General features: G+C 41.0%; 1 protein-coding gene across 2 annotated transcripts; it reads left to right on the top strand.

The window, feature by feature from the left end:
* Positions 1–21,392: 21,392 nt before the first annotated feature.
* Ccl20 (C-C motif chemokine ligand 20) lies at positions 21,393–24,703 on the top strand. 2 transcript variants are annotated; one of them, XM_038340590.1, is made up of 4 exons: positions 21,393–21,531; positions 22,923–23,034; positions 23,696–23,773; positions 24,396–24,703. In XM_038340590.1, exons 1-4 carry the CDS (start codon positions 21,441–21,443, stop codon positions 24,424–24,426), a joined length of 312 nt encoding a protein of 103 aa, XP_038196518.1. In that variant the 5' UTR covers positions 21,393–21,440; the 3' UTR covers positions 24,427–24,703. The 2 variants fall into 2 exon arrangements, with proteins under 2 accessions (XP_038196518.1, XP_038196517.1); XM_038340589.1 differs by having other exon boundaries at positions 21,394–21,531; positions 22,920–23,034.
* The last annotated feature ends 2,696 nt before the right edge of the window (positions 24,704–27,399 follow it).

The raw sequence follows: 27,399 nt of genomic DNA, 5'->3' as shown, positions 1-27,399 counted from the left end.
CATTGTAGGTATTTTCCGTTATCCTCTTTTCATTCAGCAAGTGTGCCAGATTCCCTTAAGTAAACCGGGTCCAGAGAGCAGAATCACCTTGACCTCATCCAATTTCAAAATGCTGCTTTTTATTTCTACATATGTTGAGGGGTTTTCATAACTTAAAGTGTGGTAGGAAGGCAAATTTACAAATCTTGAGATTTTAAAGGCAAATATGCAAAGGAGCCAAAACCATAAACCTAAGCCTTTGGGACGTGAAGCCTGGAAGCTAACTTGCATTGAATTCACAGTCTTTTATACAATTTCTGTAAATACTCTTTTAAACGTGGAGAAACAAAACGATGGATCAGAATAGCCACATTTGGAATACTTTGGTTATCAGTTCATATTTTTAGATAGTTTGACACTGGTCCTGTGCTTGGAAGGGAGCTTGGCTTTACCATGAGTTTTTCCAATGCCTTGATACACACATCCTTTCTGAAACATAGACATTCCTTGAAAAAAAAACTGTTTTATTCGCATGGTGACATACTGATGCTTACACATTCTGGGATCTAATATGGCCACAGTAGTCTTGATAACCAGTCATTTTCACCACCTTTAGAAACCTGCCTGGGATCAAGGAGATCTCACAGACCCAAAGCTACTCCCTCTTGCCTCGTACCTGAATGTTGTCCATCTATTTGATTGTATATTGTGTTTGTGTATTTATGCTTTGATTCATAGTGACTTCTCATGTTATGGAATTGATTTGCATTGAATGCAAAATGTAAATAACGGAAAGAAATGACTGAAAAAAAGCACTTCAAAGATATTAAATGCCAACAAAACACCCAACTGTATGGTTGTTTTATAATTATTTTATGACTACATTATTGAGTATTTGGGTTTTTTTATCATTGTCCTTCCTACTCTAGCTCCACTTCAATGAACAGCTTTGCATGTTATTTTCAAAAGTTAATAACTATTTTACTCTTTAAGAATTTCATCCATGTATGTTCAATGCTATATGACCATAGTCACTCCCACTTATACCTTGCGGTTTGCTCCACATTCCTCCAGCACCTTCCTCTTTAGTTTCATGTCTTTTTTTCTTTTTGATAACTGACCAAGCCTGATTAGAGCCACCCATGTGTGGATGGGTGTGGGGCCATCCACTGGCTTGCTGGAAACCTACAGGCGGTCACACCCTCACAGAGGAATGATTTTCCTTCTCCCAGCACCTATCTCCCACCAATGGCTTCTCACTAAGGGGTGGAGCCTGAAACTCATCTCCCTCTTCTTCCTCATCTCCTGCATTTGGTCAACTTGATTTATGCATGTACCCAAAGCTATGTGATCTCAGGAGAGCAATAGCCCTGCCATTCGTAGAGGACAGGGTTTTACAGCCCTCCCTTCCATCCTCCGGCTCTTACATTCTTTCTGCCTCTTCTTCTGAGATGTTGTTCAAGACGCAATAAGGGTAAGATGTTAATGAAGATGATCCACGTAGGGCTGAACACCCAGTTTCTTCTTCTCAACTTTTTGACCAGTTATTTGTGTACAGATTTTGCATTCAGGCATACTAACACATGTGTACATGCACGCATGTGTACGCAGAAACACACACACAGAGGAGTAATAGGTACTCATGGTTGGCAACTTGGTAAAACTTAGAATCACTATGAAAATGAACCTCTGGGCATACATAGGAGGGAATTTCTAGATGAGGTTGGTTAAGGGAAGAGGGAGAAAATACCCTGCACTTCACATGGGTGTTACCCATCCATGGCCTGGGGTCCTCGCCTGGACTGAAAAAAAATAAGTTGAGTACAGAGATATTCAGCTGTGTCTGCTTCCTGACTGTGGATACAGTGTGCCCATCTGTCTTATGCTCTTGTTGCCTTAACTTCCCCTCAAAGTGTGGACCAGAAGAAACCATTCCCTCCCTAAGGTGCTTTCGTCAGATATTTTGTCATACCAATGAAAAAAGAAAACTAATACACACACACAAACACACACACATGATTTAAAGCACTGGAGATTGAATGCAGAGCCTCACATATGACAGACTGGTGTTCTACCTCCGAGTACGGTCCTAGCCATCTGTCTCATTACTTGCCCAGACCAGGCTTGAGCTTTATAGTCCAGGCAGGTCCTGAATTTGCAATCTTCCAGCCTCAGCTTCCAGAGTAGCTGGGATAACAAGCACGTGCCACTGTCAAACCTGCCTTAATAGATAGGTCTTGTCTTATATAAACAATTAGGCTTAGGTGTCCCAGACTGGAGAAACATGTAATAAATGGATACCTGAACGTTCTGTACAGAAGTGTAGTAAGCTTAAACCTGTATAAAACTGAAGGATCAACACCATGCCCATTATCGCGCCGACATGTGGGTCTAAATTTTAGCCAATGGTGTTGGTAAAGGTCAAATGTTATTCTCTACTCTATCCTGAAGCTTCATGCTCTGAAAGACCATCGGGACTGGGTAACAAGGATGAACAGAATTCTTTAGCAAGTTACTCTCTGATCAGTCAGTTATTTTTAGCTGGCTTCTTCGTGGCAGTGCTGAGAAAAATATGTAGGGGAATTTTCCACTTTACAATAGGGAGCTACCACAATTTCATCATCATTGGAGCAATAGCTCAGTTACATATTAAAACCATTGGTCTGCTGAATAAATATACTTAGTACCCTGAGGCTCCCTTGGAAAGTACGGGAATGACAGAGAATACCTTCTCTCCTTCCCTCAGCTCTCTGCTTCTGGTTCTTGCATTTCTCTGGCAAAATACCTATTCGATGGGGTTAGGGTGTGGTGCATTTACATCATGAGGCCATCATTCCTCTTCTCCAGGAAAAAAAATTAAAAATTATCAACAGCTAGTGAGTTTGTACCAGGGCGCAGCAAGCAGGGGTGAGTTCCCAGTCATGTGGCAGACTAAAGACTCCACTTAGTGAGTCTTGGCTGCTGTCCTGCTTGTGAGCAAATTCCTTACTTCCCAACATTGCTAACTTGTGCAGGGAAATGGGCCGACTCCACAGAGAATTTCTGGAAGGATTTTTGCTGTATCAAAAGCTATTGAATATATACATGAGTTTTGACTCCACAGTTGCATATTTTGGGTTTCACTTAAGAAAATCTGTAGGAATATGTGCAAAAATTCATGCAAAAATGCTTTTCACAGTACCAGTGATAGTATGTAAATGACTTGCAACAAGCTCTGAAGATAGACCATGGCTAAACATGTAATAAAAATAAAAATAAAAATGACGGAAAATGATGACACAGAAAGTTTGCTTGTTGATATGGGCTAGATCCATAGCCTTAAATGAAAAGGAGACTCTTTTTTTTTTTTTTTGTTTTGTTTTTTTTTGTTTTGTTTTTTCGAGACAGGGTTTCTCTGCAGCTTTAGAGCCTGTCCTGGAGCTAGCTCTTGTAGACCAGGCTGGTCTCGAACTCACAGAGATCCGCCTGCCTCTGCCTCCCGAGTGCTGGGATTAAAGGCGTGCGCCACCACCGCCCGGCTGAAAAGGAGACTCTTTATGGTGCACATAGTTTATAATAAACATGTGACTAGCAACTGGCCTAAAAGTGGCTCGGTATTTAAGTCTCTGACCTCTGAATGGCGAGCACATGATTTTTTTGCTGTATTTATATATCTATATTTCAACAGAGTATGAATCATAGCAGTTTACTTATTATTGTGCATACGGGCATGCGTATCTGGTCGTCATCTGGTAGTCAGAAGACAGCTTTTGGGAGTTAAGCTTCCTCTTTTCACTTTGTGTTCCTGGGATCAAGGTCATGTTGTCTGGCCTAGGTGGCAAACACTGTCACTCACTGACCCATCTCAATAGCTCGATGGCAAATTTTAAAGTAATAAACCTAAAAAAAAACTAATTTTTTTTTACTGTATTTTTCTTTATAGAATTTCTCCAGCTTCCACAAAAAGACAGTGGGTGATTTGTATATTCATCTTAACAAGCATATTTTGTTTTGTGGTTAAAAATCTTTTGAGGAAAAGATGGACCCTTTAATCATTATATTAAGAGCATTTTAGAGGTTCAAGAGAGAAGATGTTTCCGAGGCTCATAAATGCACAGTTCTTAGATTTTTATGTAGCCCCCCACCCCAGAGCCACCACCATCTCCAATACATCATGATACTTTCTCCTCGGGATCCTTCTCAGCGTATGTCAGAGAGGCCAGCATCTATTTGCCACCTCAGGAAGTTTTCATATGCCATTTATCTGTCACACGGCTGGAGAGTGTTTGTTGTGCTTCTCCACTGAGTATTCTTTTCAGGGAAGTTGACTAAAACAAGAGGCTTAGCGTTTCCTCAAGGAAAGTCCTCTGGAGAAGACGCAGAGAAGGCTCCAGAATATTTAAATAAGTCAGCTTTAGCGGTGTGGCGAACATCATGCATTTCAGACATGACAAATGGAGAACATTTTTGTGGTACAGTCAATCTGTCACTGTGTACCTGTCAACTGGACACACCTAGAGCATTTGTGTGGCTTCTCAGGGCTCTAGTCTCATTCACAGACATTCAGCATCAGACTTTTAGAAGAATCTGTGTTCTCATTCAGTCGGGTTTCCGTGCATAAGCCTTAGTTGAGCCAGTCAGTTTTGAGGAACTCGGCTAACAACGGGACAAAGCAATGCAGAGTTGGCTTGAAAATGCTAGTGTTTGAAAACATCGTATCATAAAAGAAACAAGGCTCTTAACAAATAAACAAACAATCAATGCTCTAAGAACAAATTTGCTTTGGCAGAACAGAACCATCATTACTGAACTGAAAGCTTAGCCACGGAAAGTGGACTGATTCTATATGTGAATTATTTTGCAGCAGCAAAACTTACAATAAGCGAGCTTTACCGGCTTCAGGATCCACAGTGGGAAATTCCTACAGGAACTTCTGAGCCCTCGTTACGGTGACATTAATAATCAGAGTCATATTACAGTGAAGGGCAGGTGGAGAGCAGCCAAACCCCCAACTTCCTCAAGCAGTTGAAGTGATAATCCGAAATAATCAGGAGCAATCTCTTTTATAACACCTAACAACAAATTCTTTTGACCACAAGACATGCCTGTTCAAGCACCAGGCGGAGGTCAATGGCCAACACTGAGTGTCTTACTTAAGTGAACCCCATTTTGTTTTCCCAGACGAGGTCTCTCCCCAAACGCTCACCCAGCGGTCTGCACTCTGACTCCCGTTTATGCTCTGTATTCCATTCACGTGTGACAACGTTCCCTTAGTTATTGAAACCTGCACATTTAGGGTTGTTCTTTGTGGCCCCTTCCTTCATATTCAATAGCCAGTGAATACAAATTTCCAGTTCTAACACATATTCTCCCAGTGCGTGTACCTCTGACCATCTGCACCTCGTCTGCACAGTCTATAGACGCTCTGCTTGCACTTACTGTCTACCTATGTTCCCCTTTGGATTGGTTGCTTTCTTGTTTCTATGACCAATACTTAGGAGAAGAAAGATCATGACAGTGAAAGAATGGACCGGAAGGGGGCTGGCTGCACTATCAAACTTTGAGACCTCTCCCTATGGACTTACTTCCCCCAGCATGACTCCAACTCCCAGTGGAAACTACACAGCCAACAGGTGAGGACCAAGTGCTCAAATGCACAAGTCTATGGGGACATTTCCCACCCCCTCGCAATGATCAGGAATCCTTTTACAATGTGACATCAAAACACACCATTCCCCTCATATAAACTCATCCAGTGGGATCCTATTCCATCCCTCTTAGTACCACAAGGGAGGTCCTCTTCAAAGCCAATGAATTGTTGGAGTTAAGCCCTGGTCTTACTTCTTACCCCAACCCCCCTTTCTTCATTTACTCCAGCCCACTTTCTTCATTGTCCTTGTCTCTCACACCCATAATAAGGTAATAATAATAATAATAATAATAATAATAATAATAATAAATTATATAATCATCATCATCATCATCATCATCCCACCATAAAGTCATTGTATTGGCTACTTCCTCTCTGTTGGATTGCTTCCATCAGATGTCTGCTCAGCTCACTCCTTTACCCCCCTCAGGTCTCTGCTGAATATCTTCTTCTTCTCCTGACCACCTTATCCAAATCGACCTCTGGGTCACTCTCTTCCTACCACCTTGCGTTGTTCTTTCCCATTGCACTTTCACTGTTTGCTGTTAAATTCCTTGTGCTTTGTTTTGCGTGTATGAGTGTTTTGGTTGGTGACTGCAGAGGTCACAGGAGGATGTCAGATCCTTGAAACCAGAGATACAGTTTTAAGCCACTATGTGGGTGATGGGAATTGAACTCAGGTCCTTTGCAAGATCCCTGAGCCATCTATCCAGGCCTCTCTGGATATGCTCTCTTAAGTGGTATCTGTCTATCCTCCAATGTCAAAAGTATCTCAGGCTTTCATGTCCAAGAAGATGGAGTAATGGAAACTTTGACTGTAAAAGAAACTAACAAACACTTTATCACAAACAATTATATGATGGGCTTGGGTAAAGAATGGGAAGCAGCTCATAAGAGACCCAGAAGAAAGAAGACCAGGCTCACGATAGAGGACTCACAGATATCATTGTACTATTTCTGGAGGGATGTGACTACCACTGACTTCCACAACTGTGTTTCTCCTGAGGGAGTTACCAGATATGGTAGGCCCACCCTCTTCTCATTCCTCAGCCTCATTCTGCCTTTTTCCCAAGAGCTTCTTCAAAGTCTTACCTTGCTGGCTTCTGGCAGATGGCTTTCTCCATCCTACAGAGGAAACTTTGACATTTCTGTCAGCTGTATGAGACTGGAAACACTCTTCCTGACTTCTACTTGTATGGCATTGATGGTGACTTTCTGTTGTGGACCTCAGTAGAAGCCAAGGAGATGGGAGAACCAAGGAAAGTAGAGCCCTTTCCAATCAGGATGGAGACTATAGAGAGCAGTGGGCTGAGTTTTCTTTCCTCCTTTTTAATAACAGTCCGAGCTGGGTGACTTTTCATTCAGGCCACAAATGGAGCAGGACTGAGGGGAATGACTTCCCTTGGTTGTTGACTTAGACAGATGTCTAAACACTTTAATGACTGAGCTAGATGTCCAAACACTTTAACAACCTATTTATTGAGCCTAAAGACTCAATTTCTGAAGTAACAGCACCTGTGATCACTGGATTGGTTGTTTGTGCTCTTTGGTTTCAGCAATAACACCCAGGAATTCATAATAGAACTGGTCTTATATATTATATGACTTGCTACCAACGTTTTGGCAATCTTTTACTGTTATACTGCTTGGTTCTAAAAGACAGCAGGGGCTTAGTCGGTGAAGTACTTGTCCTCTAAGCATTAAAATTAAAGCATATAATCAGTATCGAAATAATATGCCAGGCACAATGGCACATGTCTGCAACCTCAGTGCTAGGGGAAGGAGCAAGACAGATAGATCCCCGAGCTTGCTGTACAGCCAGTCTAGCCAACTGCTAGAGGTTCAGCGAGCTGCAGGTTCAGTGAGAGACCCTCACCCAAAAAATAAGGTGGAGAGACACTGAGGAAGACATCAGACATTGCCCTCTGGCTTCTTCATACATGCACATACACATGAACATGCATATTACAACATACACATATATAAATTGGCACATCAGTCTATTAAGGTTTATTATAGGACCTTATACCATTTCCTTAGAGAGGTAATATGCTAGCTACTCCTTCTATGAAGCTTATGAAATATTGCAAAAATATTCTTTATTTTGGTGTTTTCTTCAAGATGCTTGCAAATCTCCCCATGCCTTGGCTCTGAATATCCTCAGAGTAATTTTTTTACATTCTCTTTTTATAGCAACGACAATATTTATAGTCATCTGCAGCTCTTATAACCAGGACACTTTGATTTTCCTGAGTGTGGCATATGATTATCCGCCCCCCCCACCCCAGGACTGTGTGAGCTAACAGCATCATGGATTTATGTGCCAAATCTTTTCTTCTAGAATGAACAAATCACAAAGCTCAAAAGTATGCATTGTGTTGTACAGAAGACTTCTTTTTGTGAAACCAATGAGCTGAGTTGTCCTTCCAGGATTTTTGGAGTAATCATTTGGCCTGAGCAAGCAGGATGTTTCTTTTATTCACAATTGCCCTTAAAATAGCTGTTTTTAAAGGAATTTTCTTGAGATGTCTGTTGTAGACATTCCTCTCTGGAGTCAAACATTGTTGCCTTCAGCTCCAGCTTTGATTTGAGCCCTTGCCAACATCCATGCTTCAAATGGCTTGCTCAGTGTCGGCCTTCTTTTCAGCTCCTAGATCTTTTCTGGACTGGGGGAGAATGTTGGAGCACACCACTTCTCCTACCATTGAATAAAACTAGTGGGAGCTACTGCCCAGGAAGAAATCTTCCAGTAATGAAGGGTTTGATCCAGTGCACAGAGTGCTGTCTCTCATCCTCCAGGGGGATTATTTTCAAAGACTACTATTTACTTCTCTCCCCTAAGGAGTTTCCAGGAAAGTCAACTTCCCAATGCCCACAGATGACCTTGGATGACCTAGGAAGCTATTTATCTCTCTTCCTGTCAATCTTCCTGCTTCCTGAGATGACCTTACAACTAATTTAGCGGCACTTCCAGTGCTTTCAAGGGAATCCAAGCTTAGATGCCGAGAAGCAAGAGTTTGTTTAAAGTACTCATCACAGTAATTCATTTAGCTGTCATCCTTTATGAAAGTGTGACCTTTTAATTTCATTTTAATTAATTTGTTCCCAAACAGAACACTGCTTTGTTGCCCAGGCTGGCATACAACTCTTGGGCTGGAATGCTCTTTCCATCTCCTATTTCCGAATAGTTGTGTCTGCACGTACATGCAGGGCTATTTTATTTGATGACATTTATAATATGTTGGATATGATTAAGCCTAAATAGAAACTGCAGCTTACGTTGCTCTCTGAAAGAAGTTAGGTTAATGTGTACGTTAATGATGTCTAGTAATGTGATCTATTCCACACTTAGATAATAAACCATTGTAGAGGAAATGAGGAATAAAACATTGACCTAGGGAGAAGGTCAGAAGCTTCACTTCTGGTCCTCAGGGCCTACACCAGCAATGTCTCATGTCTCTCTGACCTCCATGACCTTCAGCATTAAGGTATTGAGCTAGCTGGACTTCAAGCTGTTCACCTTTGGGATTGTTCAAGGGATCAAAACCAAAACCCAGATGAGAACACTTTTATTGCATTCATAATTCATCAAAACAGTCCTAGAGTGGGCAGATGAATTAGTGTAATGAATGACATTGGGGTACAGGGAGGCAATAAGCTACTAACCCTGTTTATACCTTTACTAAAACAAAAGACACAACGACCCATGATGTAAAATGTAGTTTATAGGCAACAAGGGATGTTAAGAGTGAAATAAACAGTTTGCAGGGAATGCGGCCACTTGTTGGTTTTCTAATACTAAGTGGTCAGCGCTGAAATCACATACACATAAATACACTGAACACAATCAGCAAATGGTATTCCTAGGTCACTAAAGAAAATGAGTTTATGATTTTGAGAGAGAGAACAAGGGAAGACGGTATAAGGGAGGGGCTAGAGTGAGGAAAGGGAAATTATATAATTATATTTTAAGTAAAAATAATCACAATCTACGAAAAAATGATTAAGAATGTAGTTTATGTAGAATCTCACTGAAGTTTAAAAAAATTACCATGAAAATTGACCACTTATTCTTTGTCTTTTGGTGGGTCATGTCTATTTGAAATTTGAAGGTAGCTCTAAAATTTTATTCATATCAACAACTAGTACTGAATTAAAATGTAAAATTATCGCAGTATTATATAAACAGTCATATAGGGATCTTCAGAGTCTTTGTAACTAATGATGATGCTCACATTCTGATCAAAACGCATGTACAAACCCTCTTTTCTTACAAAGGTAGTTTGGTCGTGCTCTTTGTCTTGTTGCTTTCTGAGACATTTATGTTTTCGCTGCTGTGACCATCAGTGGATTTGCTGTTCTTGGATTCTCTCAGCTCAAACCCATGATAACCAATGTCAAATGGCTTTAATATAGCTGGTTTCAAACGAGTCCTTGACGTAACATGTAACTTTCACCACCTTTCACACACTTCCACCTTTGGAACCACTAGTGCCCTAGTAGCACCTGGAAAAACCCCTAGCACGGAGGGCAGAAGGTGACTCAAGTGCTTCTAGTATTTAAGGTTAGTAGGGATTTAAAAAGGTCGTCTGAACAAAAGACCCCTTATCTCTACAACTTCTTGCCGTCACTGTCCCCGATTCTCCTCTGAAATAACCCTGGGGACAGGCGTATACCTCAGTGGTAGAGTGCTTGCCTAGTGTGTACAAGAGCATGGGTGTAACCCTTAGCACCACAAAAGAAAGAAAGATGCCTGGTGGTGGTGGCAACGCACGCCCACGCCTTTAATCCCAGCACTCAGGAGACAGAAGCAGGCAGATCTTTGTGAGTTCGAGGCCAGCCTGGTCTAGTTCCAGGACAGGCTCCGAACTACAGAAAAACCCTGTCTCAAAAAGCCAAAAAAAGAAAAAAGAAAGAAAATTTTAAAGTAATTGCATGTGAAACACCCTCTGGTTCTTGTCATTATAGTCCTTAACCACATTACATACACACACACACACACACACACACACACACACACACACATGAGCACGCGCACATACACACACGTGCTCACATACACACACACACACACACGAGCACGCGCACATGCACACACACACGTGCTCACACACACACACGAGCACGCACGCATGCACACACACACGTGCTCACACACACACAGGAAAGAGAGACTGAGACAGAGACAAAGACAGTAAGAGAGAGATTTTGCTTATAACCCAAAGCTTTCTGTTTTTACTTCTAAAAATGCTCAAGTCAGGTCAGACCAACAACACGAGGCCAAAACCACTCCAAGCTTCAGTTCTTGCTTCGGTTCATCTTTGTCTTATGAGCAACATTCCTTCACTCAATTGTTGATGACAGTGGCTCTCGGAAAGATCTGAGATCTCTGTGTATGTGTATCCTATTTAGTCCATCATCCCTTTTCAAGTTTGCGTCTTTTTATGTTCTTAGAATGGCTTTTACATGCCAATAGTAGAGACACTCATAGAGCCATACGTAGTCTGAATGCTGCTGATAGCAGACATCTGGATTTCATGTGTAAATATGTAACAGTGAGAGTCAAAGAGCTTATTTTTGAGACGTTGAATGAGGGGAATCCTGCTTACTTTCCAAGAACTATACATGTGATATGACTAGCAGAGAAGCCAGATGTGTCCCGGGGTATGAATAGCGAAAGAAGCACACAAGGTTACAAGCACACCTGAAAAAAACAAAAAACAAAAAAAACCTAATAGGAAAAACTGTCAACAGCTTAACTCTCACAGTGAATGAATAAACTGTAGTTTCCCCCAAAGTGACTGAAGGCTGTGGGTCCTTAATGATCGCATTCTGGAACAGGATGTGGGAAGCTGTAAAACTCTAGATAGTAAATAATTTATGCTTTTCGGGCCACACAGTGCATCTCAAGTGCTGACCTCCCACCATGGATGTCCTGAGGCAAGAGGCTGTGGTGTGTGCCAGGAAAGCATTTTGCACAAGGCGGGAAGTGAGCTGAATTTGCTTTGGAAGTAGGGAATAGTTTATAGACCCCTGATTTAAAAAAAAATATTTAGTTTCTGGGAAGATGCCTTAATATATTGATTTATATTATATATTAAAATAGGAAATATTTTTAAAGTTAAGATGTATCACTGAAAAAATTATTAGACATCCAATAAAATATAACCAAGTATTCGTTGTGGTTCCTTTGAGACTATGGCTCTCACTCGAAAAGACTTTTGTCCTCTAGCAAATTGACAATTCGTTTGTTACAGTTGGAGGTGGGAGACAGTGGTTGCTGCTATAGCAGGAACACCAGTGAGGCCTCTCAGCGTTCTATACCGCACAGGACGGTTTTGATAGCAGGGACTTAAGCCTCACAAATGTGAGGAGTAGTCCATTGAGAAGCCCTGAACTAGGGTGGCTCTGAAGGGTCATTTTCCTCCCTCCCTTCTTTCTTTCTGTCCTCCCTCCCTTCTTTCTTTCCTTCTTTCCCTTTCTTCTTTTTCTTTTCTTTCCCCCAGCACATTACATAACAGTCTCCATATGAATCTTTTTACTTCAATAAATGAGAAAGGAGAACATAGGAAGACTGATATTGTAAAAGAGAAGAAATGATAACTTTGGTCCAGAGGCTACATTTTCAGAGACAAAACCATAAATAGAGCATTGTTACCACAGTTGTTTTAGAGATAAGTAGAAACACTGCAGTTTCCAGTGTGCTTCTGTACCGGTTTGATACTCCTGAGGCACGTGCCATGGTCTATGCTACTTTGATCATGTTTGTTTCCAAGTAGACAGGACAGATGCTGAGTGTCATTGTTGTGGGTTCCCTCTTGAAGCTGAAGTTAGATTTTTGAAGACAAGTGAACTGAAATGCAGTCGCATGTTTCTTAACAATGGAGCAAGGTTCTGAGAAAAACACACTTGGGAGATTCTGTTGTGTGCAATGGAGTCCTTACATGATTCTAGATGTGTCACTGATGTTTTGGATCAAAGTACAGTCTGTCGCTCCTAGGTCATGAACCCACACAGCACGTGACTTTATTGAATACTGTTGACAAGTGTAAGGATTTGTGTTCTTAAGCATAGGACAGATGCCATAAAAAGGTGCTATAAAAGGGAAAAGATGATAAACTTGTACGGGACGGGTGCCATGACCGGAGCTCACAGGGCTGGCCGTTCGCCATGCCCCTGAAAGAAGGTGAAGGCCCAGGACACTACTATTTACTTTTGCAGAGTTTATAAATGCTGTATACTATATTTTCAAAGTTTTCAGGAGTAAATTTGACACTATGACATTTTTTACTCTGTAAACATTTGCACTTTTCAAACCTTAGGACTTTGGCAAAGAAACATTGCTCACAATGCAAAGACACTGGAGGACTGTGCAGAAATAGTTTCTTCCTTTACAACATTATTTTCTCTCCATTATTATTATTGCTTCATTTCCCAACTTGGCAGTGGAAAGGGGAGACGTGAGCGTGCACCTTAACCCACTCTCTGGGTTCCCCTTCTGAGGGCTGTAGTCCTAATCCTCACCACGCCCTCAGAGCAAACCTGGTTGGTATTCCCCAAATACTCACCCAGCTTTACTATAAACAGACAAAGTCCACGCGAGTCATTTATGGAGCTTTACAGCGGGGGCCTTGGCACCAGTCTTACTTCTAGCCCTTTGATTACAGTCTGCGGTAAGTCAGAGACATAGGAGAGGTCACTTTTGTCTTGAGTGTTTTTGAAATCCTGATATTCTGACTTAATTTTTTTATGGAAGTCTCCTTTTGCTTGCTCTGTCCCAAGAACCATGATTCCATCAGCAAATACCCAATAAGTTGCCCTCTGTTTGGACCTGGGTCCGTTTGCCTCTTGTCTTTGGTCTCACAGCACCTGGGCCTTGCTTGGTCCTACATCACAAGGTTAGGATTATCTGGAGCACTATTGTCTTGGTTACTTTCCTTGTTGGTGTGGGTGAATCCTTGACAGATTAAGGGAAAAGAATTTATTTGAGAACACGGTTTTAGGGGACATAGAACATTACAACATGGCAGCTGAAATGACTCCGCAGTGACAGGAACTCAAGGCATGGCTTGTTCATATCTTAGCAGGTCAAGACATAGAAAAGTTTAGGGTAAAGCCAGAACACTGTCTTCAAGGCTCATTCCCAGAAACCCACTTCTACTGCTTAGACAACCATCTCAAAAGTTCTGCAAATTTCCAGACGTCCAAGTGTTTGGACACATCAGTTTGTGAGATGCCTTAGTCAGTGTTCTATTTCTGTAAAAAGACATCATGACTACAGCCAGTCTTATAAAGAAAAGCATTTAACTGGGGCATGGCTTACAGTTTCAGAGGTTAAGTCTGTTATTGTCTTGGTGGGGAAATATGGCCACACACAGGCATTTACGGTGCTAAAAAAGGATCTGATAGTCCCATGTCTAGACTAGCAGGAAGCAGGAAGAGAGAGAGAAAGTCACTGGACCTAGTTTGGGCTTTTGAAACCTCAAAGCGCATCCCCAGTGACACACTTCCTCCAATAAGACCATACCTCTTAATCCTTTCCCATAGTGCCACTGCCTGGACATTTACATATGTAAGACTATGGGGGCCATTCTTATCCAAAACACCACATGGGAACACATTTTACAGCCAAACCATAGCTTCTATCCTGGACCAGGGTCAGCAGTGTTGCTGTATTTTGCCTCCACACTCTGGCTATTGGAAGGACTTGGGGAGCAAATAGAATCATGGAGTTTTTGTCCTGCATGGCAATAGTGTATTATTCTGAAGTACCTTATGAAGGATTGAGTAGCTTTACAGTTTTGCTCTCTATCTCCTCTCTCTCTCTCTCTCTCTCTCTCTCTCTCTCTCTCTCTCTCTCTCTCTCCCTCTCTCTCTCTCATATAAGTAAGTGGTACACCTTAATATAATTATGAAAATCACATAACAGTAAGCACATAAGTCAGTAGCACTGAACTAATAATTAGCAAGCCTCATGCACTTCACACAGCTCTTTATAGTATTGTAATAACTAACAGAACAGTAGGCTTTTCTATATCAGCATCGTCACTAACACACGAGTATGGCTAAGACATTAAGAAAGCCATGGCATTACTAGACAATAACATTTCTGCTGTTTCCATATATTGTACAGGAACACCATCAGATCAGATAAGCACTGGATATGATACATGACTGTATAGTTACATACAGTTTAGAGGAGACACACGGAATGGGTTAATCCTAAGACCAGAAAAAAAAAAACTGGGAGGGAGGAAGAGTAGAATACTTGCTGAAAACCTACTGTGTTCTGCGAAACATTTTATCATTCCGATTTATGAGAAGGAGATCTGAGAGTCATTTTTTTTTACTTTCTTTCTACGTTACACAGTCAGGAAGAGTGCAGGATTTGCATCCATATGATTGGATATCTTTTCAAGTGTAAATGTTGAACGTCTTCACTGAAAGGTTAGAAACTTTAACTTGACAATTTCTTGGTGATCAAGAAGGAAGTCTGGGAATGTTTGAATTTGACATGGTGAAGGGAAGTTTCTAGCTTCCCTGCAAGCTGAAATTCAGACCTGCCTCCTATGCTGCCCCAGACAGGGGCATCATTCCTTGTTCTGCTACTGCTCTAGATTTCTCTTGGATGCAGTACTTTCCAGGCTCTATGATGGTCTGCGTCTTCATTCAAAGGTATCCTCTCCCAGAAATGCATTGTCTTTAGTAGGAATCAAACAGACATCATGGCTCCTTCCTCTCATAATATGTTCCCTTTTAAACTGTCTTGCATGTGATAGAGGCAGAATCCATGCAGCTTTGAAAGGAACTTCCTCCTTCCTAAAATGTGTCATGGAAATTCACCGGAGACAGAAGATGCTGGGTGGACACAGAGTAGGATTATCACGCCAAGTTAATATTCATCTATCAGAGACACTGAAGGAAGTCATGCAATGTCCAGATGATCCTTTTGTTAGCAATTCTATTAATGTTTTAAGTAAAACATACGTGGCACATGCTGCTTTTAAAGATGCTTACACTGAAGGCAGGCCTCAGCTTTCCGCTGTCTTTATATAAACACCCATAAGCTTCTTCCATAGAAGAGATACTCACCAAGTTTATTTGGGAGGGTGTGGAAAGCAAGACCCTGGTATCCTACTATATGTAGGAATCAGAACTTGTGACAGTTGTGTCCAAGTTATTTGAAAAGAATAACTTCCAGAGACTTGCCCCAACCACTCACAAAAATCCACCCAACCAAAGGAGAAATTCTGACGATAGCTTTTTGTCAAAGGATAACTTCAATCAAAGTTATTTTGAAAAAGAAGGAAAACAAATGGCCAGTGGACATTTTAAAATCATGTTCAATGTCCTTAGTGGTCAAGAAAATGCAAGCCAAAACTGCTTTGAGATTCCATCTTGCCTCAGTCATTCAGGCTGACATCAAGAAAGTAATATAGCAATACCGTCCCGACTTATTTCAACTAATGCTGGAAAAAAATATGAGAGAAGAGCTCTTGCTCACTGGTGAGAACGCAAACATGTAACTATGGGGAAATTAATTTGAAAATTTCTGAGAAAAGTAAAAACGGAACTACTAAGTGACCCAGCTATACGCTCTTGGCTTTATAGAAGGCACTCAAAGTGATGCCACAGGGATCTATGTGTATGTGTACATCCATGTTCAATGGTGCACCATTCAGATGGTCAAGAAATGGGAGCTGCCTGGATGTCCATACAATATGAATCAATAAGGAAAAGGTTACACACACACAATACACATGTGCGTTATTATCAATTTTATGTAGCCATCAATAAAAATGACATCATGACATGTGTAGGATAATATACGTAACTGGAAATCACTGTGTGGAGTGAAATAGTTTAGACTCAGAACAACACATTTTCTATGGTTTCTCTCCTACTTAGCTCAGTCCCAAATCTAAAATGACAGCTCTTTTTTGTGCCTGTTTAGACATGAGAAGGAGGGAAGCAGACAGGCGATGATGGGAGTGGAAGGCACAAGAAAGCCAAGCACAGACTTCAGGGCCCCCTGAGTAGTGACAATAAAGAGGGTTTGTCATCTACGACAGGATCAGACGCAGGCAGACAGGACACTCCTTGTCGTTGCCATCTTTATTGTGGTTTAATTGACATACCATAAAAACCAGCAGCTAAGCTGTGCGATTCAGTGCATTTTAGTATATTCCCCAGGCTGTGCAACCTTTACCAGCGTTTTTTTTTTTTTTTTTTTTTTTTTTTTTTTTTTTTTTTTTTGGATAAAGAAGAACAAATTATCACAGATCCATCAGCAGTCTCCTGCTTTCTGCTTTCATTCCCTCAGCCTTGCGCCGGACAATCCCTCCATTGCCTCTCAGCCGTTACTGCCAGTTCCGAACAGTTCACACTGAAGGAATTGCATGTGGGTGACCGCTCCTAGCACAGGGCCTCTTCCACCTAGGACAGTGTTTTCTTAGGTTCATGCGTTTTGTTGCTTCTATTGCCTCATTCACGTTGGTTACTGGGTAGTATTTCATTGCGTTGATCTACTCATTAGCAGGCGACACTTGAACTATTTCGACTTGTTAGCTGCTCTGTGCACAGCCATCCACGACGTCTCTGCATGGATGTGTATTTTCACTCTCTTGAATGTATGTCTAGGGATGAGATTGCAGGGCCCAACCCTCTGATTAAACACTTGACCAGTTGTCAAACTGTTGCCACAATCTCTACTCTATTTCTCACTCCCAGTAACGATGTTGTGAGGTTCCATTTCTCTACCGCACTGGCAGCTCTGCCTGCTTTCTTATTGATTGAAGCCATCGTGGTGGGCGTGAGGCGGTATGTTATGGTGGTTTTGATTTGCACTTCCTGAGTGACTCAGAACCCTAAGTATCTTGGGCTTTCGCACGTGTTCATCAGGCATTTAGATAGCCCTTTTGGAGAAATGGCTACTCATGCACTTTGTTCATTAAACAGTTAATTAAATTTTAATATATTTATTTTGTACATGCCTGTTTGTATGCATGTGCAAATGTTTTTTATTTATTTATTTGTCATGTCTCCTGCAGGTGTACCATTACATTTCACTTGTGGTCGCTCCCTGCTGTCCTCGTGCTCCTTTCTCCCTGTGGTTGGCTTTTATATAATTTACTTTAATTCTTCATTTTGTCCCATTGCTTGAGTGTTAGATAGCAGAAATAAAAGCCACTGCATAATCCATGGTCAAGAAGGTTGACTTCTGTATTTACTGCAGGGCATTTGATAGTTTAAAATTATGATTATGTCAGTGACCCATTTTGAGCTATTTGGGGTACATTGTGAGTTGAACATTATTTTTTTTTTCACGTGACTATCTAGCACGATTTACTGAGAAGACTCTTTGCCAACTGCCATTGTCCCAGTAAGCAACAAATTGGTCCTTCAAAGGAGCCATCTTGCTGGTCCGTTCTTTTCTCCATTTATGCCTATTTTATTCTTTTTATTTTTTATTATTTCTTTTTATTTTCTGAGCTGATACCACAGGCAGGTGGCACCACAAGCAGCTCATATTTGATTCCTTTTGATGGCGTCATAAAGCCATTTTCTTAGTTGTGTTTTCAGAATAGTCACGGATAGTAGACAGACAGACAATTGCTTTTGTGCAGTGAGGTTGATTCTTGGACCTCAGTGAACTTGGTTATCAGTTCTAATCATATTAGAGGATTTAAAAAAAGGATTTTCCATGTACAAGCTTACATTATCTGGACGTTTATTCAGGTCCCACTTCCGTTATTGTCTGGATGCCCCCTCCTTCTCTGTTTCATGATTCATTGGTTGTGCTTGCGTGTCCTGTGCAGGGCTAAGCAGAACTGATGATAGACATCCTTGTCTTTTTGTTCATGCCCTTAGGATCAAGGATGAAGCCTTTCACTAGTATGCGTGACATTAACTTTGGGGTTTTCACCGATCATCTTTATCAGATTGAGGAATTTCTCTGTGACTCCTAGATGGTTGAGTATTTTTATCATGAGTAAGCATTTGAGTCTCTCAAATATTCCTTCAAATGGATTTTTTTTAATGTTGCAGTATATATCTTCAGTTCCATACCAGTCCAGTCAACTGTATAATTAATCCCGTTTAAGTGTGATACATAAGTCTATTATGTAAGAGTTTCGATTCGGTTTGCTATTGTGCTGTTGAGGAGTATTCTTGTCTTTTTGTAAAATTTTCAAAAAAAATTATCTTAGTCTTCATTATGCATATGTATGTGTCTGTGAGACCAGAAGAGGGTATCGGATTCCCTTATAGCTGGAGTCCTCGGCAAAGCAGGACCTGCTTTTTAATGGTCCCTCGTGTCTGTCTCCATAAGACGTCCTGACCTGTAGTTACTTTCCCACCCGTGGTCTTTCTCTCCTCTCACTGCCTGCCAACATTGTACTCACAGAAGGAGCTGGAAATTTTCTGTCCTGATTTTTTTTTTTTTTTTTGTTAAAGCTGTGGGGGTTTGACATCAATTTTTCTTTGACTGTTTGATGGGACTTAGCAGTGGACCAACCTTACCCTGGGATTTTCTTTGTGAAGAAAATCTATAGCTCTATAGCTGCCAATATGATCCCTGTTTAAATCTATCCAAGAGTCTATTCTAGTTCTGATGCAGTTTCACAAAGGTGGTCCTTTCATTCATCTTCTATGTTTGGTTGGCATGCAGTTATCCATAGTCAGCAGTGATGCACTCTCGTTGCTGAGAGGATTTCCCTGTCTATCTACTTGGTTATTGTAATTAAAGCTGGCCAATGCTGTCCACCATGACTAAGAATAAGGATTGGATTCTGTCTGTTTCCTCCACTGCTTTGTTTCCAGCGCCTTGTTTACTCTCCTCCACGTGTTACCATTGCCTCCCTTTGGCTGCTTTGAGGTCAGCTTGCTTTACTCATGTGTCTTGAAGAGGAAGGTTAGGGGACTGACTTGACCTCCTTCTTGGTTTTAATGCAGGTGTTGCAGCTGTGGCTTCCCCCGAGCACTGCGCTCACAGCCTCTCCTAAGATTTGGAAAGCTGTATTTTTGTTTACAACTCATCTCGAAACATTTTCCGACTTCTAGTGATTTTTGACATTTTGGTTATTTAGCAGTATGTCAATTGATTTTTATACATTTGTGAATCCCCAAATTTCTTTCTCCTTTTGATTGATAGTTTAATTTCATTTTTTTTAAAAAACATAGTATTTATTATTTAAAGACTTTTGAAATTTATTAAGACTTCTTCAGTAACCTGTTATATAATTCATCTTGGAGATTCTTTCATCTACAGCTGAGAGGAATGACTGTCTTATTTCTGGGTAGAAAGTTCTAGAGATGCCTGTTGTCTAGTTGGCCTAGAATACTGTTTAAGGGTTTTTTTGGGGGGTGGGGTGGGCCCTCAGCCTCCTTTTTCTGATAATCACTGAAAAGTGTGGAATGGTACTCTTCAGTTTGTATTATTAACTTTTCTATTCTTCTCTTCAGCTCTGTTAATTTTTGTATTTAGTATGTTTTGTATTTTGTATTTAGTGGTGCAATTGGTTGGTGTGTATATATTCATAACTTTCATATATATATATATATATATATATGTATATATTCCTACTATTCCTGAATGTATAGATCCTTTAATAGTCCGAGACTCCCTACTTATCTGGAACAGTGTCTGTTTTGTCTAAAATCTTTCACGTCTAGCACAGGGCTAGCAAATCCCAGTTATTATTTATTTATTTATTGGATTCTTTTGCTTCCACTCATTTTTTTTATGGTAGACAACCCTTATCATACATTAGAGATAACAACACATTATCATTATCATTACTATTACTACTACTATTATTATTATTGTTATTATTATTATTATTATTATTATTATTATTATTATCACTGTCACCATTTCGGGATTGCTTTTCAAATTTTTCATTGCTGATAGTATTTGTTTTCTGCCCTCTCCTAGGCTCTGTATTAAGTACATCATCACAAAGAACAAAAGGCAGGTGGGGAGATTGTCTGGGCTGCAGTACTAATTAACGGCATATAACTATAGACTATTCTTAGAGATGCTGATGGAAAAATCAAGATGAAGATGATGCTTGAGGGGAGGTAGTGAGGATGGTATTTTCCATAAGAGTTTGGAACACTGTCTAGAAGAGCCCTGTAGACAGCAGCCTGCTAAGAAGTGTGTAAGAGGGACTGGTTGGCTCATGGGTAGGAGGAGGAGGAAAGAGCAACCAAGGATCTTCTCTGCCACCAATTCTAGCTTTACAACTTACTCTGGATGTTGGTCTAGAAATCCAGATACTTCTGTGACTGCTAAATATCAATCATGTAATCATAAACTTGTGTTGCAGCATGCCCGATCTTCCCCCCTCCAGGGCTGGCTCTTGGAAGGAAACTGGTGTAACAATAGGAGTATGAAAATGTTCCCATTCAGAGGCTGTTCCTCTCTTTCAGAGAGAGAGAAAAAAAAGAAAGAGGGAGATTAAGTTAAACCTGGAAAGATGCCATTTCTGGGTCACTAGTCTGAGCAGCCTTTCTTCTTCCTACATGGAGAGGAATTAACATGATTCTCCCCTCCCTTGCTCTCCCTTCCTCTGGGCTCCCCTCCCCTCCCAGCCCCCACCTGACCTTCACACCTTCCCAACATTAGGGAAAGGCAGGAAGTTTTCCCTGTGGGTTTTCTCTGTGATGACACGAGGAGCCAGATTAATCAATGGGGGAAAACCCCGAGTGAGAACACGCCTTCTTGTGTACATTCCCAATATTTTGCTATAAGTAGGGCTGCTGGTGGAGCAGAAGGCTCACAGGGCACTGCATACACAGCACTGAGCACCTAGCACTGAGCTGATCACTCATGGAGCTGAGAATGTCTTGCACCGGCAAGAGCCTGCTCTTCATTGCTGTGGCCTCCCTGGTGCTAGCTCACTTCTGCAGCCAGTCAGAAGGTAAGTGTGGCCCCTCCTGCTGGTCCAGGAGGGAAAAAGGCTTTCCTCATCCCTAGACCTCATCTAGAAGAGCCCTGTAGACAGCAGCCTGCTAAGAAGTGTGTAAGAGGGACTGGTTGGCTCATGGGTAGGAGGAGGAGGAAAGAGCAACCAAGGATCTTCTCTGCCGCCAATTCTAGCAGATTTGGAGAGTGAATGGCTTTCAACATAAGGTCCAAGTACCTTTTCTGGGAGTGATGTTCTGAGGGTGACATTCTCAGGATATATGGTCATTCAGAAATGTGGGGAATGTTTCACTTCCAACCTTTCTTTTTATAACCTCCCAACTAAGTAATATTAGTAAAGTTTATAATATCCCATTAAGGTTCAGACTGTGACACTTGGCCTCGGCGTCCCTGTGAGGCCTGGAGGACATTGTTCTTCCACTTTGAGATAACATTTATTCAGTACCTTTGCATCAGGTTACACTTTAACTCTGAGGAGTGCCCGAGTATTGCTTTATTATATCACTATCTACAACAGGTGCATGCCTGAAAACACGTGGTAAACTTTATGAACGGGATTTAAATTCCACCAGTCCATACAACAGTTTCAGAGTGCTTCGAGCACAACTCCTAATGTTTTTTTTTTTGTAGTTCCTAGAAAATTGTATTTTCTTTGTAATTTCACTACTGCCTACACAGTAGCCAGAGGTCAGATTAAAATTTGACTCCCTTACCCTATATTCTGAATATGAAATGCTACTTTATACAGGTCTTTTATTTAAAGGATGGTGGTAGGGATGAATACCCATATTCTTGAATGATTAGGGCAACAACAATGAAATAATTGAATGTCTTATTAAAGACCTAAAGAAGCCATGGGCTTGTATACTGTGTTAGTTTGATGTGGGATTCCCCTCTGCATTCTATGACTATGTTTTATTACCATTGGTTAATAAAGAAATTGCCTTGGCCTATGGCAGGGGAAAATATAGCCAGGTTCAAATATATATATAAAGTAGGCGGAGTCAAAGAGATGCTGTGTAAAGGAGAAAGATGCAGGAACTTTACCTTGTAAACCACAGCTTCATGGCAATACACAGAGTAATAAAAACGAGTTAATTTAAGTTGTAAGATCTAGCTAGGAATATGCATAAGCCATTGACCAAGTAGTGTTGTAATTAATGTAGTTTCTGTGTGATTATTTTGGTCTGGGTGACCAGGAAAAGAATGAGCAGTCTCTGCCTACATTAGTTGAACCAAAACATTACAGCTTCTCATTTTTTTTTTTAAAAAAATGATATCCGAGACCTATGTTAAATTAGACCTCAAAGAGCCTCCACTAGGTTTCCAAATATGAAAACTCTTTCCTGTGAACTCAATGGAATTTATTTTTTTTCCTTTTAGCAGCAAGCAACTTTGACTGCTGCCTTCGGTACACAAAGCGCATTTACCCTCTCAAAACTTTTGTGAGATTCACGGAACAGTTGGCTGATGAAGCTTGTGACATTAATGCTATCATGTAAGTTATTCATTAACTTTTTAATTCCATCATGTCAGGAACACATGGAGACTTCAGAAACATTTTAACCTAATGGAATTTTATTCAGAAATAATACTTGGAACAAAATATCTTTATTTCATATGTACTTCAAAGTTTAAGTAGGACCGGAGTAAGTCCGAAGTTTAGCTTTTAGGTTTTGAAAAAGTAAGCATTGCCCCGTGCAGAAGTCACTTTCTAAAATAATGTTGAATGTAATGCATGGAAGACACCTGGGAATGCAGATTTTTTTTTACTGGAAAATGAGGCTAATTAAAATATCACTTAAAATATTCATGGTTCATTTAGAGTATTCTCTTTTGGAATAATACAAGCTACTAGCCACATACATACCTGTTACAAACCTCTGGCAGCAACAACATTGAATGACAAGTTTGGGATTACATCTTCTGCACCTGCATAGTCATCTGTTACATAGTAGGGAGAGTCTAAAGAAGTCCCTTCCATTCCTTCTAGCAGGATGGACTACATACATTTTCCCTTTCCTTTCATCTCTGCAGTCAAATGCTCAGTCCACGGAACAATAAACTAACATGTGAAGCTTCCCTGCATGTTCTGTGCAAAACAAGCACATTTAAATGCTTACTGAACACAACTACAAGTTTTCCTTTCTGATTTTCAGCCTTTACACAAAAAGGAAAGTATCCGTGTGTGCTGATCCAATGCAGGACTGGGTGAAAAAGATCGTGCGCCACCTCCGGTATGGGTCACTGACGGACAAGCAGTCTGTCTGTCCTAATGATGGTATAAAGGGTGTAGGCTGCAGGCCTGTTGGAGGTCTTCAGTCTAGAGACTTCGGACTTTAGAAGAGGGAATTTGAGTTAGACCGCACAAACACAGACTTCCTTTTGCACTTATAGGTCAACACCATTGTCGTGTTTGTTATTATTTTAACTTACTAACTTTTCTCAAGTGATGGTTTAGATTTCCCTGGGTATCTGATAGTCATTAGCTACTTGATTCTCCTTGCAAGGATGTTTCCTCTTTGTATCATTTATACATATATCCTGACACGTGGTTGGTTGCTAAATCCTGAAAGACAAATTGACTTAAAAAGAGACCAGTGATTCTGGTTCGCATCAGTAATGTAGCATTTGATCAACAGATCGTAGCTAACACGATTGCACCACATACACCGAACGCAGAGAGTCGAGAGAAGTGTCCGTCTCCTGTTCCTGTCATTACCTAGCTTTAGTTATGTCGAACATGGCCGTCCTTTCTCAGACGAGCTGCTTTTCAGACTGAGATAAGAATGGAGGCTTGGGAAGTACCTACCTTCCGTTCCTCTATTTGCAATTCACATGTTTTCTCTTCATTTGCAGCCTAAGAGCTAAGAACAAGAAGAAGGTGTAGAAACGGATGCGTTTCTGGGATGGAATTGGACACAGCCCGAGGACGAAATGCTCCCAGCTAGGGCTGGAGGCTTCCCCTGCACATCACTGCACAGACCTGATTCGTGTCCCACTGGACTTGTCCAATGGATGAAGTTGATTCATATTGCATCATACTGTGTCTTGTTTAAGCTCACGTTCGAGTTAAGTGGTATTTTATGTTATTTATAGATCTTAGTTTTCTATGTTTAGCTATTTAATGCTGATTTCCCACAAGCTAAGGGAGGATTTGGTGTAAGGTATAATATTACGTCTAAGAGAATAAGATTATATGGACCTTTCATATAAGCAATAACCTGTTGTAAAAATATTTAATTTTCTTCCGTGTATTTAATTGTCTCTTAAACTGATGTGATTACCTTATATAGCAGAAAAGAATTATAAATGTATTGAAAATAAAAGACCTGAAAAGTTACTTGTTGATAGAGTCATGTATTACTTATCGAGATGCGTAGTAAAGATATTTAATGGTACAACACACATGAATATTTTTCTGAAAAAATATATCTTCAGTTAATTTTTCCTGGCTTTCCCCTTTGCTTCTGCTCCTCATGCCCAGCCTTTATCTATATGGATTAAAAAAAAAAAAGGTTGCACTGTAATTGGAAGTCATCCCTCCAAAACTAGAATATTTGAGATGCATACTTCAGTGTTTACTGATCTAAGCATTTTGATATAAATTAAGTAGAGCCATATGCTTTGGGGCTATAGAGAAACAGCAACCATTTATTTAGAAAATACTGGGCAAAGTCACTTGGCTCATCTTCTCATTAGCAACTCTTCATCTCAACTGGGAACGTTTCTCTGTTTTAAATCCTGAGGTACCTTTAAGCAGTTTTGCAAAGGAAAGTAACTACTTAGGAAGGTCCTAGAAGCCAATTGCCTTAGTAGCCAGAAGGGAGACTTAGCATCTTAAGTCTAATGGTTAAAGCTAGAAAAAAACACTAGCAATAGGCCTGTCAAACAATGACATAATTCTGGAGATTCACCAGTGTGCCCCCATAGTCCTCCAGATGATCTGTGTCTGTTTCTAAAGAGCACCAAGGACCACTGAAGACATTTATGCTGATGCAGTAAAGCAAAGTTCACACACACACACACACACACACACACACACACACACACACACACACACCAATGATGCAGCCCTAAGCTGGGTCTTTTGACGGCAAGCTAAAAAGTATAGTAGCTCACTGTGCCCTGCAGACATCTCCTTGCCCAGAAATAGTAAGCAACCGTGAGTCATCAGGGAAAGTATGCCTACCATCCTGTTCATTGGTTCAGCTAGCCCGGGATTAGTCTCCTTCTGCGCCCAACACAAGTGCTAGAGAGATGAAGTGATGTAAGAGCTGGTATGGTAATATGCTCATAGTTAATTAGAGTTAAACCATGTGGTAAGAGGAAGAGATGACAATTACAGTTCCTGGTGGTGAGACCTTTAATAGAGACAGTCATGGGGTATCTTCATACATCATTAGGGAAGGCTTCCAGGAGAACAGAATATTAAGATTAGCTGTATCAAATAGCTAATACTATCTTCTTGGACTATAACAAAAGCAGCTCCGTGTGGCTCAGCTCAGCACTTGAGGTATGAAGGACCAGTAGGAGGTAGTCAGTTGGGAAGGGGGATGCTCAGAGTGTTTGGAAACATCCAGGGCATGTTTTAGTTGTCACAATATCTGAAGGTGGGTACCACAGGCATGCAGTGGGCAGGAGCCAGGGCTGTTAAACCTACTGGAATGCACAGAATACTTCTGCACAATGAATTATTGTCCCTCTTGAAATGTCAGTCATAGTCATGTACCCATGGGACAACACTGGATGAAGCAAAACACATGCAAGAGGTGATGTGGGTGTGCGATAGCAGATTTCGTAAAATAGCTGCCTGTATTGAGTAGAGTGGTTTGAGCTGGATCCTGAGGTTGCCCCACAACCGCTAGAAAGGCCAAGGCAGGTGGGATCTCCGGTACTGGAAGGAAGAGAGATGAGGAACATGAGAACTGTGGCTGCTCCAGAGTGAGAGATAATGAGATCCCAGTTAAGGTCAAGGCAGAGGGGCAGGTAGAGAGGAGATAGGCTGGTGAATACAGAGGTAGAGCCTAGCTACCTCCTGTCCACTCTTACAGCCCATTCTTTCTTGGAACTGCATAGATGAACAGAACCAATGTCAGGACTTGGAAAATTTGGCCGACATATGGGAGGAGTAAAGAGGAAGAAGAATAGAAGGGGGAAGGGAGAGGGAGAGAGAGAGAGGGGGGGGGGGAGAGGGAGAGAGGGAGAAAGGGAGAGAGGAAGAGAGAGAGAAACAGCAAAGGGGGAGAGACAGAGGCGCGTGTGCACACACACAGGGACAGTGAGAAGAGAGAGAGGGAAGAGAAAAGATTCAGGATGACTCCGAGAGACCAGAGGTCACTGGGAGTGGGCGTGGAAAGGGGCGGGAACCAAAAAAAATAACAAGGAGTCGCTAGGTAAGCCTTGTAGAGCCAGGAAAGGGACATATTTTATTAATATCGTGAACATGTCTGAAGCTTTGGGAATAACTAGGGACATCTGCCGGGGCTGATGTCTCCTGCGCTGGTGCTAGTTTCACAGCTAGCAATGAAAAAAAGGTGACACTTGTATGGGCATGTGCCCCTGGGCATATTAATCAAACAGGCTACTTCAGAAATCATGTTGAAATCATAGTTGAACTTGGCCTCCAAGCACAGAAGGACCTCACTCTGTAACTTGAGTATTTAATGCATTAGTGTACTGGATTAACCATGGTTAGATAACGGATAGTGTTTACAAGTCTTTTGTTTTTCATTTTGGAAAGCATACATTTTTGTACTTGATTTTTTCTTGAGGTATAATTTACATGAACTAAAATATGTACATCTTACATGAGTTTTTTTTTACATTGGTAAATACCTGTTAGCAACCTTGCTAGCTTAAG

This window comes from Arvicola amphibius, chromosome 8 (genome assembly GCF_903992535.2).
Source record: "Arvicola amphibius chromosome 8, mArvAmp1.2, whole genome shotgun sequence".
Classification (NCBI taxonomy): Eukaryota; Metazoa; Chordata; class Mammalia; order Rodentia; family Cricetidae; genus Arvicola; species Arvicola amphibius.
This window is presented reverse-complemented; position numbering and strand designations above follow the sequence as displayed.

What these genes read in the sequence shown, in the direction of transcription:
- Ccl20 (XM_038340589.1), top strand. Translation starts at nt 21,441, where the DNA reads ATGGAGCTGAGAATGTCTTGCACCGGCAAGAGCCTGCTCTTCATTGCT. An exon ending in CTTCTGCAGCCAGTCAGAAG is followed by an intron (nt 21,532 to 22,919) that starts GTAAGTGTGGCC and finishes TTTTCCTTTTAG; the next exon opens with CAGCAAGCAACTTTGACTGC. An exon ending in AAGATCGTGCGCCACCTCCG is followed by an intron (nt 23,774 to 24,395) that starts GTATGGGTCACT and finishes CTTCATTTGCAG; the next exon opens with CCTAAGAGCTAAGAACAAGA.